The 14306-nt window shown below is 27.0% G+C and overlaps 1 protein-coding gene across 5 annotated transcripts in view; it reads right to left on the reverse strand.

Annotated features, from left to right (window-relative positions):
* LOC107445331 (uncharacterized) overlaps positions 1 to 14306 on the reverse strand; it is a 76850-nt gene that overhangs the window by 17572 nt on the left and 44972 nt on the right. For all 5 annotated transcript variants that reach the window (XM_043052240.3, XM_016059693.5, XM_087154752.1 and 2 more), the window contains 4 exons: positions 9351 to 9500; positions 7539 to 7637; positions 5397 to 5510; positions 3647 to 3847 (listed from right to left, as the gene is read on the reverse strand). In XM_043052240.3, coding sequence (XP_042908174.2) covers positions 3647 to 3847; positions 5397 to 5510; positions 7539 to 7637; positions 9351 to 9500 — 564 coding nt within the window. The remainder of the gene's footprint in view (positions 1 to 3646; positions 3848 to 5396; positions 5511 to 7538; positions 7638 to 9350; positions 9501 to 14306) is intronic.

Genomic DNA, 14306 nt, shown 5'->3' on the forward strand with positions numbered 1-14306 from the left:
ACGTAAACTGTTATCAACACCAGCCTCCATTTAAATAAACCTGTTTAGAACGTCTGATGGCTTATGACTGCAATTATTTCACGCTAAATACAACACTGATAACAGGGTTGGAGCCCTCTTATTACAAGACGCCAGGATTAATACTTGCGGGGGAAGTTTACCCATTTTTATCTCGTAAAGTAGTCTGGCCGACTGCTAAGTTGAAATTTTCCCAATTCCATCAACCCCGGAGGAGAAAAAAAAATCGGCAGTGAAAAAAACGTTGAAGGAAGGAAGGGCGATTCTCCATCCATACTACTTGTACCTCGTCGCGCCTGAAATGCTGATGTATATGGAAGGAAGGACGATGGCTGGAGATTGTCCCCTGAAACCAGTGAAAGCATCCCATCCGATGACCCTACAGTTCCATAGTGCCTCTAAGTTGGAAGAAACATCATCCATGGTAGTGATTCGACGCCAAATGATCCTACAATTCTTACTACTCAAGTTATGAAAACAAAAGTAAATGTGCGAATGTATTGCGAAGAGAAAAAGAAAAATGAAATATTTTGTGTCTCTCATCAAAGAAAAATAGATGAAGGTCAAAAGAAAAGTGTGGCAAATGGAAAGGATTTACTGTAGATATTTTTTTTTTCTCTCTCATTTTTTTTTTCTTTCTCAATGTTATGATTAAAAATTTTAGTAATATTAGAAATGAGTAGTAATCTAAATATTTTATTTTGAATAATGGAATAGTATATTATTAATGATTAGATTGCATTTCTAGTGTTTATATTGTTTTTTTTTTAAATTATGATATAATATTGTTCTTTAGTGCATTTAAAATGTTTTTTTTTGGAAAAAAAAAATATGGTTCAAACGTCAATTAAACTAGTGATGGCAAACTAAATTAAGTTTTTAAACTTTTGTTTCCAAATGATTTTTCTAGATCTAACCACATTAAAAATTAAATTTTTCAAAACTATCTTTTGAACCTAACAATGAAGAGTTTTCAAACAAAATTAAAGAAATTTGTACTTCTTTTACTTTTTCGGACTTGGTCAAAACTAAAAATTCCTATTTAAAAAATTTGAAAGCTTCTATGTCACCCAAACAAACAGACAGTTAACACTTAGCAAAATTTGTGAGTTTCCCTTATTACGATAGGCGAAATTGTTTAATCAGTTAAGTTTTTATACTTGATACTGATTTATTATATGCTTTAGTAGGGTTGTAGACTTGCAGGGATTTTTGTTTGTTTATTGATTGTGTCGGGCCAGTTGTTACTCTATTTGGTAAGAGATTGATCATCTCTGCTAATTCTAAAAGTGACAACTTATCTTTGCACATTAAACAGCAGAATTCTCAATATGTTAAGGTTAAAAATGGTGAAAAAGATGTTTCAAAAAAAGTAAACATCGAAAAAAGAAAAGAATGATGTTTCAGTAAAAGTAAGCATCGAAAAAATGAATGTTAAGGATGTTTCAGTAAAAGTAAACATCAAAAAATAGAAAGAAAGAATGTCCAAAAAGTTCAAATGATTCGAAGATAGATCTAGGTATTGGATGCTTTCATTATCAGGTTAATATCGACGAAAAAATATGTAAAGGGTAATAAAAACAAAAAATAAAAGGAAAAATAAGAAAAAGAAAGAATGACCAAGAAACTGATTACAAAATAAATAAAAAGAAATTTAAGTAAACAAAATTTTGAAAAAATACATGTATCAAAGCTTAGGAAGTATTTTAACCACACAGAATCTTAAATTCTGAATAAATGACACTTGTTGTCCAGTTCGTTTCCATAAAAATTTTGTATATTTTTTGTGAAAAAAATTTTTTTGGAAATTTTAGTAGAAAAGTTATATTTCATCAAGTAAATAATCATTTAACCACACAGAATCTTAAATTCTGATTAAATGACACTTGTTGTCCAGTTCATTTGCATAAAAATTTTGTATATTTTTGTGTGAAAAAATTTTTTTGAAAATTTTAGTAGAATAGTTTATAAATGTTTAATTTTTCTTTCTGTTTAGTTACTAAATAGATAAATTGCATAATCATGTTTTTCATATTTTTGTCATTGTAAATAATATTTTTTCTTCTCATAATTGAAAAGATGTTGTTTGTAGTTGGGAAAAGGGAACAATCGTACCAACCTAAAAATTTTAAATTTAAAGTATTCTAAATTTTTTTTATTTTGGCTCACCAAAAAAATTTTTTTGGGGGGGGGGGGATGTAATACAAAAAGTAAATACTTTTGTATTAATAAAAGAATTAAATCTCTTAAGTTTTCATAAAATGTCTTTGTTAAAGAATAAACGTAGAGAGATTCTATTTTGGGAATTCAAGGCTGAAAACATACCATTGAAATATAAATAGATTTATATTTCAAAGGAAGAGTTATTTTTAGAATCGTTCCCTTTTTCAATTCCAGTTAAGGAAGCAGAAATGATTTTCCTTAATGCGTAAGGTTACAAGGAATGTACAAAGTGTGCTTTTTTACCTCAAATCTGTGTTGGTATAAAACGTAAGAACGCATAGTTTTGCGTGTCCTTTTCATCATTATGTGATCCTGATAAGCTGTTCCGGAATTGTCTGAAGTCTTGTCCATTCCCCTCCCGTAGGGAGTGTGGACGTCAACTGTTATCAATATCAGCCTCCATTTAAATAAACCTGTTTAGAACGTCTGATGGCTTATGACTGCAATTATTTCAAGCTAAATACAACACTGATAACAGGGTTGGAGCCCTGTTATTACATACATATATATATATATATATATATGTAGAATGTATTGAATCAGGTGACTTTTGGACGGCACAAGTTTTTTTTTTTAATACTAATGCTCGAATTTGCTATTGTATGCATCTTGTCTTAATATTATTATAACACAAGTTTAAGAAAGGTATCCTATGACCATTACATTAATAATTGTTTTGAGTGTAAACACAGCTCAACTACATTGAAATAAATAAGTCACTAAATATAAATTTAATGACTGTAATGAAGAGAAAAAATTGTACACAGTAAATAGTTTCAAATTATTCACAGCAATTTGAATGACTAATTAAAATTTTCTATTTTATTCATTCCGTAACCTTTGTTACCTTGAGTTACTTTGTTATCTCCTTCTGGAAACTTGGCACAAACGCATTGTTTGCACCAACTAAGTGCCTAAATGTTGTTTCATAAAATAAGGGTAAAGTATAATTAGATTATAAAATAAATTTAAAACATTTAGATACAAAACATCAAATGAAATAAAGCAAATGTTCTTAAATTGTTATTTTCATGAAAACAAATTACATAATTGACTATACACTAAATAATAAATAAATACTTATACAAAATAAGCATTTAAGCATTAAGTAATAACATTCAAAATTTGAATCTTCTTAGTCAGGATTAAGACACTCTAGAATATTTTGATATAATTCAAATAGTCTGAATTTTCTCTCAAAATGCCAAAAATACCTACAATTTTAATATCTCACAGCAATCGTACTTAAACAAGATATGAATGTGTCCCACCCTCCTTCAATATCCCCAAGCAATTTACTTCAAAACATTACAGACACAGAGACTTTTAAAACATCTCTGAACTTCAGCTTAGTGAAGATTACAAAGTTGAATTAATTATGGACTAAATATACTTTTCAACTTACATTATCTACAATAAAAGGATCACAATCAGGAGTTGAAAGCAAAAACTTGACGATTTCCAAATGGCCATGCTCTGCTGCACACATCAAAGCTGTTGAACCATCTTTATCTTGCAAATTGACCTCTGCTCCTGCATCTATTAATATTTTTGCAATATCCTTTTTTCCATGGCTAACAGCTAGCATTAAAGCTGTTTGACCATTCTAGAAGAAAAAAGGTTATAATAATTTCAGATTATTATAACTTATTTGAACATTACCTAATATAAAATTACGAATTTCAATTTAGTAGAGGGTCATCCCTAACCTGATACAAATTTAAACTTTCCGTCGTAACTTGCAAAATCATATTGCTGATTTTTCAAAATGGCAAAAATAGGCAGTCATATTGGATTATTTAACCAGTAAATAAAATAAGCCACTACGATCGGTGATTTCAATAAAACATAAACAAATTTTAAAAATTCATTTAAAAAAAATTTTGAAAGAAAAAAAAAGTTCCAACTTATTGTTGACTATATTAGTAGGTGATATTTTTGAACAGCTGATTTTGTTTTTATTAAAATTTATAGGTGAAAAAAGGTATGAACTAAAATTTTTTAGAATTTATAAGACATGCATTTATCCTATAATTTGTTGTTAGTAAATTTTAAAGCATTACCTTTAAGAGTAATTTATATTTTGACTGATGAAATAAGTCAAGATTGACTAGTTTTCTCTTAATTTTAAAAAAATGTTTATTTAGCAATCCTGATTGGCTACATTTTTTATTTGTAGATTGTGTACATGGCATATTTTAAATTAGATATTTTGCTCTAGCATATGTTGGTCATGTAAATTATTGCAAAGTGTTTTATATTTCTTATATTTAATATAATATTTATCATTCTGAACTGAACTAAACTAATATAGCTGATATGAACATGAGCAATTTTATATTATCAAGTAATACTAAATTACAAAATATAAGGAAAAGTAAATTATGATATCGATTTACAAACAAACAAACTCCCTTGCAAAGTTCCCACTAGATATTTAAAGGTATTTCTTTCTTCCACAACCATTCTTCATGATGTAAATTTAAGTCTTCAACGTTTTCTTGTTCTCTGTGATGTCCAAGTGGCATTAAAAAAAACAATCCATAAGTGAAAAGAGATTTTGAGGGCTGTTGAGGAATCTTATGAGAAAATCTGTGGCATCTTTTTGTAGCACCTCCCCAATACATTTTTAGAACTTCTCCAGAATGTATTTACAAAATGTAAATAATGAATCATTTCTTAAATTTCCGAGGAATTCTATTTCAATCAGTTTTAAATTAAATATTAAAATTATATTACAAAAATGAAGTAGCATAATCTATCCTTTTTAAAAAACGATAATAAACTTTAGAATACAATTTAAAGCTTACCAGATTTCATTACATTTTCACTTGTTTAATTTAAATATTATTCTCATGCTTTTGTGTAATATTATTAATAATACAAAAGTAAATAAATGATTAAGAGATTGTAAGGTAAATCCAAGTTTCTAATTTAGGTAAAATATCTAAATGATATTTAAACACTTAAGCAAAATAGTACAAAAATATTTACTAAAAATTGAATTTGAGCATATATTAAGTAATAAGCATTTTAGTATAATAAATATTAAGCATTCATTTTAAGCATAGGGTAATTTGGTAATATGGTATTTTGATATAAGTAATTTGGTATTAGTAATATGATATGGTAATTTTTTTAATGTAACAACTTACTTGAGTAGCTTTTATATTAATATCCCCAATGCTAAACAGCCTCTGAACAACATATTGATGAGTATCATTTTTCATATCTGCTAAAGCAACAAGCATGATACTTGTATAACCAGCCTAAAAATATTCATAAAAGTATATGATGATTTTTAATTTAACTTTATGAAAAATTTATATAATTTTAATTATAATAGTTCAATAAAATATCCATTTAAGTATAATCAGCGATTACAATCATTGTGCTTTTACTATTTTTCAGCTCTATTTTTACAACCAAAAATTTAGAACATTTCCAAATTGTAAAATAAAGTAAAGGCATGTACCAAACAGGAATCAGCGTACATTATGAAAATGCTACTGAAACTCCAAAAACCCACCATTGAATCGATATTAACAATATTTTTAGCAGATTTTATTTTAAAGCCCAAAAAGGCTTTTTAAATATGGGGTTTTATTATGTCAATGTATGTATCTATAAATATTTTTACAATGAAACAATACTAAAACGTCTCAAAATCTAACTAAATGATTATTTTAACATAGAATATTTTTTATGCATTATATATCAAATGTGGCACCACCACCATTTGTTTTGCTTTTGTCCTTTTAAACCCCAGACTCACCCCTGCTAATATGAACAGAAATTTTTCATTGCCCAAGCACCAGAGTAATAAATTTCTACATGTAAGAATAATGTGAAAGTGAACAATAAGGTAATACTAAATCAGAATGTGTTGGAAAATAAAATATCATTCAACATTTGAAAGCAACAATTTTTAGTCAAAGAAGCTTTTTATTATTAGGTGATGACTTGCTTGAGGATTTTCTGTTTCCTACATTTTACACCAAAAAAGTAACAAAACGATATTCTAAGCAATAAATAAATATTCAAATTCAAACTTATAAGTAGTAGACTAAATATTGCTGAACTGCAAATTTTTTGATTGAAATTACTTTTTATTTCTGAAATCAAATGGCTTTTCACAATTTTTTTTGCTTTGTAAAACTGATCAAAATACATTATTTTTCTTTGACTTCTAAGGGCTAAATAATTTGTAAAACATTATTTTCTTTGTGAACCATGTAGTTTAGATTGTGCTGTTTGTTGTTGTTATTATGTTGTTTATATTGTTTTTAGTTAGCAAAATAAAAACTTATAAGATAGAATTTTGCAACTTCACATTTTTATGCAATTGCATAATTTTATGTAATAACAAAGCATTACTATGCTTTATCTTGAAGGAAATTGTAAGTTATCTCACACTCCTTTTCTCAGATTTTAAAATTTCAAATTTATCTACAACATATAAATGTCAAAAAAATCAAATTGTAGTAACCAGTTATTTTTAAAAAATGGTGACTTTGAAACTTAGACCTAGACATACATTCTGAAATGTATAAAATGTTTTGGTTTGATGTTTTGTTTTAAATGTTTTGGCAGTTAAGAATAAGTTATTTAATTTGAAAAGTAATAGAATTAGGTGTATTATAATAACTAGGCTTTCAGGTGCAGATGCACCTCTGATCTTACATAAAATTGTTAATTACTATTAATTATTTTAAATTTTATTAGCTAATCTATATCTTGTAAGTCATTATTACATATTAGTAATTTTTGCTAAAAATACAGTGTTATTCTTAAGCTGTGATTTTATCTCTATAGTTCTACAAGGTGGCTAATTTAATTAGGCTGTCAGCATTTTTATAGATGTTAATTTTTTTTAACTTCAGATGGCTATTTTTGAGTTATCAACATATTTTTTTTTAATTCACATTTTTCTTTGATGAGAGACAAAAATTTTGTATTCTTATGTTACCTCTGACAAGTGTTATGTTTTGCAATTGAGGAAAGCTTTTCTTTTCTAAAAGAACCATATGCATCCACTTGCTTTACTAAATAACTTGTGTTGCCAAAATATCATTTCTATGTAAGTAGTTTTCCATTTCATCTTAATATAAAATATACTTTGATTTTATTCAATTCAAACTTAAGAGAGCTAGTGTTCAAAATAGGACCACAAAAATAACATGTTTAAAAAGATTATATACATCAACCAAGCAGCAATCTGTACACATATTTGAAATGAACATCAAATGTGGCATAAGCAAAACATTGAAATGAATCATAGACATGAATAAATTTACCTTATTTTTCTTATTAACATCACAAACTTTAGAATCTATTAAGATGCTTACAACATCAAAATTTCCATATGAAACAGCATAATGTAGAGCAGTATTTCCCTAAAAAATTAATTGTTTGTAACAAACAATTTAGACTAAAATGAAGAAGAAAATACATAAATTTAGATAAAATATTTATCACAACAATTTTTATGTTTGTTATATTTGAAAATGTTCGGTATTTTAAAAAATTTTTTAGAAATTCTCAAAATTACTAAAAAGAACTAGCATGTCATTACTAAACCATACGGAGGAGGACTGTCCTTATTCTTTATATACACTTGCATTCAAAATTAAGAGAATTTTTATATTTGGACAATCCAGAACTGCAGGTTGGATTTTAATAAAATTTGCTTTTCACACAGGTTGATATATTATAAAAATAATAACCGTTAAACAATTATAATGCACATACATGACCGTGATTAACAGTCTTGAGAGTATCGTGTTATCAGAAAGTGGTTACAGAATCAAATTTTTTTTAAAAATGGATTAATAGGGGATATGGCCCTTTTATAGAGATATACAGGCCTCACAAGATCATTTCAGACTGGAAATGAGGCAGTTTATGGGTTCCTGTGGCAGCTCTTGGCTGACCTTATCTAGGTTTTCTCTCGACAGATCCAGATTCCTGAAGCTGTTTTATAAATTGCACACTATGCTGAGTTTTAAATCGTATTCTCTACAAATCTAAAATTGGAAGTTGGCCTCCTTAAAATCTCTCCACAGTTTGCTACCTCATCCATCATCTAAATGCTAGTAGTGGCACTTTTTTGTTGCTTGAAATTAAATGAAAAGAATTGGTTAAGATTGCTGCAAAAAAAAAAAAAAAACCCTCAGAAATTCAGCAAGATGCACAACAAAACTAAATACAAATTTTGCCACGCAAGCTTTGAAAGTCCATTCTTCTACTAGCTTCACTTACTCACACACAGGTATGCACTTAAATATTTGATACACAAGATTTACATCTTTGTTTTGAAGCAGTAGTTGAAGTTAGCAGGCATCTTTGTTTTGAAGTTTCTTTTGAGCAATTTTTGATTTTGTTCAGTTGTATTCAAGATATTCCACAAAATATGCAAATTCTCTTAATTTTGAACACTAGTGTAAGTTAGTTTCTATTATTTTACTTTCTAAACCTACAATTTCGTTCAAATTAAAAATTAATAGTTTTTTTTTTTTTTTAAGGATGAACTAATAAGTCTTACTCCACTCTCATAAAATACCCCACTCTCATCACAGAATCTCCATAATCAGTAGTGTATAAAGTTGTACAGCTCAGGCAAACTCTAAACACTCTGTTCATGATCCATGTATTCGTAACAAACAGAAGTAGTTCACAGGCATATATCGATCTAAAGAATTTTTTGAAGATATGTGCAATACCGCATATGGTTTACAAACTCACAACCCTCTTGTGTAGTAGCATAGAGGATGCAACATTACTAACATATGACCCTGTAGTTATGTGCATGGCATTTCATTCTCTACCAATCCAAAAGATATCTAGTTTAACTTTTATGAGAACTTTTTAATCTAGCCACAATTATTGCATACATTACTGCATAATATTCTTTTAAAAGCAGTTTTATTTGTTTTGTTAGTTTGCAATGTCTAGTATTTATTTAAATCTACTAATGTTTTTAGGCCTGCAAATGCATTGCTAACCAAAGTCAGATAGTAAATATTTTACTTTCGCTGTGAATACTTTGTTTTTAACCATACATAATTTTAAGATATTAAAAGAAAAGCATTTAAAATAAAGCATATTACATTGCTATCAGAGAGATTGACAACTCGTTCCAGAAGAAGTCTGGAAAAGTCTTCAAACATATCTAAGTAATCCTCAATGAGAAGTGGATCAGCATTCTTTTGGTTTGCAATTCTAAACCATTCAGTTTGAATAATGGACAAACTGGATAACTAAAAAAAGATAAATCCTTTTTTAAACATATCAGAAATACATAAAAATAACAGCTCTATAAAGAGCTTGTAGGCTCCATAAATAAATAATCAAACAAACAGAAATGATAGATTAGAAAAGTTCCAGAAGTAATTAATAAATCCTCAGTAGTAGTATATTTTTACATGTACAGAGTAATTGTAGGTTGAATGATGTATCTAAATACTGCCTTATAAGACACTGCTAAATGAATAACGACACCCAAAATTAACTAAAAATCTTTATCAAGCATAATGGCGATGATGAAAGCTTTTTTTTAAAAAATAAAAACTTGATATTTAAACTTTTAAAAAAAGTCTTAGTATATGAGATATGAGTTTTTATTTATTAATTTTAATAAATATGTATTATTCCTAAATAAATTTATTTGTTTCGAAATTTATTCTGCAAATAATATTTTAAACATAACATTAGCCATGAAGTTTCACAAATAAACAAAGTTATTGTCAATTTTGAGTTTCGTTGTAAAGTTTAAAACCTTTAAATCATTTTACAAACTTTTGAAATAAAGAAACTAAAGCATAAACAGAATTTGGGAAAACTGAATTCTTTAAAGTTTCAGAGGAAAAGAATTTAAACAATTTATTACTCGTGGTCAGAGAATTTAAGTTCAAAAATGATAATATAAGTGCATTTTGTATGAACTATGTTACATTTAAAATTGAAAATCAAATTCTGTTAAATAGCTATAAGCTATTAATAGTTATTACTAGGACTGGGCGATATAAGAAATTTTATATCGTGATGCATCGCTATATAGCGATGTATCGCGATATAGCATTTTTGAAATTCTTTTACTTGTAAGGCGCAGAAAGTCGGATTTCTATCAAAACTTCATACTCAGATTGATTTAAATCAATTTATGAATTTGATGTATATGTTTTGCTTAAGAAAGATATTGTTATATTTTCGAAAAATGATCGCGCAAATAACGAAAGATTTCTTAGTTTAAAAATAAATAATAAAAAAATAAATAAAATTGAAATTTATCAATATATTTACCTAACAATAAAGAAAGAAAATTTAAAAAATAAGTTCGTTAAAAATTATTTGTGTGCTTAAAACAAAGTGCTAAATAAATTAAACAAAAAAAAAACACTTTTAAAACAACACTATTTTTTATCATTATTATTTCACATAAATAATAAAGTTAAATTGAATAATTACCGAATTCTGAACGAAAAAACAAAGTAAGGTTTAATTTCTTAAAAATAAAAACAAAAGAGTTATGATATTCTATAATATATTCAACTGACAATATTGAAAAAAAATTAAAAAACAAGATTATACTCTTTAATAAAACGAAGTGCTAAATGATTTTAAAAAAAGAAGTCGCAATCGCAAACATTACTAATTTTTTTGAATAAACAAAGTTGATTGACTTATGTCCAAATCCAAAAGAGGAAAAATAAGTTTTGTTATAATTTTATTTATAAAAATTAAAACAACTAAATATTTATAAATTTAAACTCAGTAATAAAAGCCCTTTAAATTATTATTTTATCCAAAAAGTTTTTAATAAATTAAAATAAAGTAAAAAATAGCCTAACAAATTTAATTACTTTTTAATTTAATTCTTTATGGGCACCTTAAATTAGATTTCCGTTTGTAATAAATTCAATAATGTAAAATAATACTTAAACATATAATATCAAAAGTAATTTTCACATTTAAAAATAAAAAAGAAAGTTTTGTTTCCAAAAAAATTTTCCTAATTAATAAAGAAACACTTCTTTATATATTCTTTTTAATACAGTACAGAACCCATTATCCGGAAATCAGAAAACCGGAAAATCAAAAAACCGGAACGAAATTCGATAAATATTCCCGTTATTTTTTTAAAAAAAAAATTTTTTTTTCCTCTTAAGATTTTACGATTTTTCTTTCTTTTTTGAAAGATGTTTACCTTACCATCATTTTGGAAATAATCATTAGTGTATTACTTCCTCGTTTTTTCTTCTTTTTAAGACTATTTCCAAATATTTTTTTTTTAGCTGAGTTTGACAATGAAAAAAACGGCTTTTTGTAGCGATTCAGAAAACCGGAAAAATCAGTTATCCGGAATAGCGATGGTCCCTATCGTTCCGGATAATCGGTTCCCTACTGTAATAGAATACGTTCAGAACAAGGTAATGATCACAAAGTCAGTCCCACTGAAAATAATCTACAAGAAACGATATCAAGTCGCGACAAAGAAGAAAGAAATTTAAGAGGTGCGGAAACGAACATGCGAGATCACGATATATGTTCTCAAAACTGATTCTGATTCTACCGCTCATCAATCAAGGCCGTTTCAATATAACGATACGTACATCGTCTTCCCCAGCGCGAGTTGGCATCGGAACGTAAGAGATCCTTTCTTGTCTTGTATCGCTATATCGTTGTATCGTATATCGTTCGTCTTCTTTACTCGACGGCTTAAATCAGATTTCTGATGCATCGCCTGGAACGAAAGTCGCTGTATCGGCCTGCCGATACAGGCGTTAAATCGATATGTCGCGATATATCGATTTATAGCCCAGTCCAAGTTATTACCTATGTTCAAATATTTGTAGCCATTGTATACTTGTATTATGTGTGTTCTGGAGAATTTATACAAAAACCTAAATTAGATTTTCTGTCCAGTTTTTTTACTGTCAACTATTATGAATGTATATCGAATAAATAAAAAGAATTAAACTAAATATTATTTTATCTTGAATGTTGAACAGTATTTTGCCTCATAGCTTTTCCGTCATCCACGTGGCTGTGAAGTACGAATGCATTCGATAAAAAAATATTATTTTAAAAAGTAACAGCACTGTTAGAGCCAGGTCTCCAAAATGACCAACAAGTCCAGGGCACATATTTTTGCCCTTATATGCCCATACAGGTATATAAATATTTAACCAAAAATACCAATTAAAAATATTCTTAAATTTTGACCAAAATCACTAAGATGTGGGATGGGGCGATTTGCTTAAACAATTCCTGAGATGTAGCGAAATACATAAAATACATAAATACACTAGAGGGCCTTAATTTTAAACCATTCTCCTAGCTAAACTAACAGGACTATATCTTCCAGATAGCAGCTACCTCCATCCACTATTTTGAAAACCAAAAATCTAAATCCTTTGTAAAAAGGTATGTTTATTAGAATAAGGAATATTTATTGTAAGTACCTCTTCTTCCATAATTTAAGTAATAGTTAGCACTCCTATTGCATATTTGAGGTTAACACTTAGAATAATGAAGATTGACACTTATTGCGTGAAAATCTGATTATAACAAAAATTATTCAGGGTAATATCTCTTTTTTCACAATACATTATAATACATGTCTGAAAAAATATAGCTTTGTATATAAGTTATATGAGTATCTTTATAGTGACTAAAATCTATTCATAATATGCAAAACAAAAATATAAAATTTAAAAGTTTATTTTTATAGCAATAAGCATGCCTAGACATTTTCATAAAGGTAAGCCACTATAGTTAAATAAGTTTTCACATTTAAAAATGATTTCAATAGCAAGTTCACAATTAGACATTGAATTTTACTGAATTTATTATTATTGTCTGTTGCTGTTATTAATATTACCTTAATAGCCTCCCTCCTTCCCTGTGAGAGAAATTAAATGTATCATAACAGCAAAATAAATACTAAAAAAAAGAACTGTGAGGTTCCAAAGATCTTTTTAAAAAAATTTTGTGAAATAGAAAAATTTTAATAATAAAGGCTGTTTGAAAACAGAAAACAATTACTAACTTATTTTAGTAGAATACAGAATTATTATGATTTTGTACATTTTAAGGATTTGAACTAATTTATTTTCAAAAGTATCTATTTTTTGTTGAGATTTTTTTTATATATAACTATGAAAGCTATTTACCTTAATTATTAAGATATTTTACTTTAAGTACATGCACCCTAAAAAAAACATTCAACTTTAACTTTGCTTGAATTTAAAACACCTATAGACTTATGCTTTACCTTAAATAAAGTTATACTAGTATATCAGAAAAAATCGCACAAGTTAAAATATATATATATATATATATATATATATATATATATATATATATATATATATATATATATATATATATATATATATATATATATATATATATATATATATATATATATATATATATATATATAAATTTGCAAACTAAAACGTTTTAGGCCTTTAATTATAGAATTTGTCTACAAATCTAAGCATATATTTTTTCTCAAAGTCAGTTGAAACTTTTTTAAAGAATTAATATAAATATTATTACATTATGTTATGACATGTTGCCATATAAATAAAAGAAGTTTAAGAAACTACCTCCACAGTGTTCTTTATTTTAAAAAATACCCTTAAAACTACATCTAATGTTCTTCTATGTGATAAAAATTTTAAATTGTCATCAATTATATAATTCAATAAGGATTTTAAATAGGACAATTTAGATTATTATAAATTAAAATATTTTACTTGCCTTAATAGAATTAAAGTTATTTCTCTTTTTAATATTTTTTTCTTTTTAAGGGAAAACTCTTAACTATTTTTTTCCCTTCATACATTAAATATAAAATTCAAAATGAAACAACGAAATGCTCCATTTTGGAAGTCCAGTTTCATAGTCGAGTATATTCTAAGAAAGGGGTGATCTTGCAAAATAGGCATCAACAAAGTCCTAATATGTCATCAATCACCCCACTTCTATATTTGTAGCTGTTTCCCTGTTAGGAAAGTAGGCTCAGACAGATATTTACTTCATGTCTGTGTTTCCTA

The sequence above is a fragment of the Parasteatoda tepidariorum genome, chromosome 11 (genome assembly GCF_982258835.1).
Source record: "Parasteatoda tepidariorum strain Cologne lab strain chromosome 11, Ptep-v5.0, whole genome shotgun sequence".
In the NCBI taxonomy this organism is placed as follows: domain Eukaryota; kingdom Metazoa; phylum Arthropoda; class Arachnida; order Araneae; family Theridiidae; genus Parasteatoda; species Parasteatoda tepidariorum.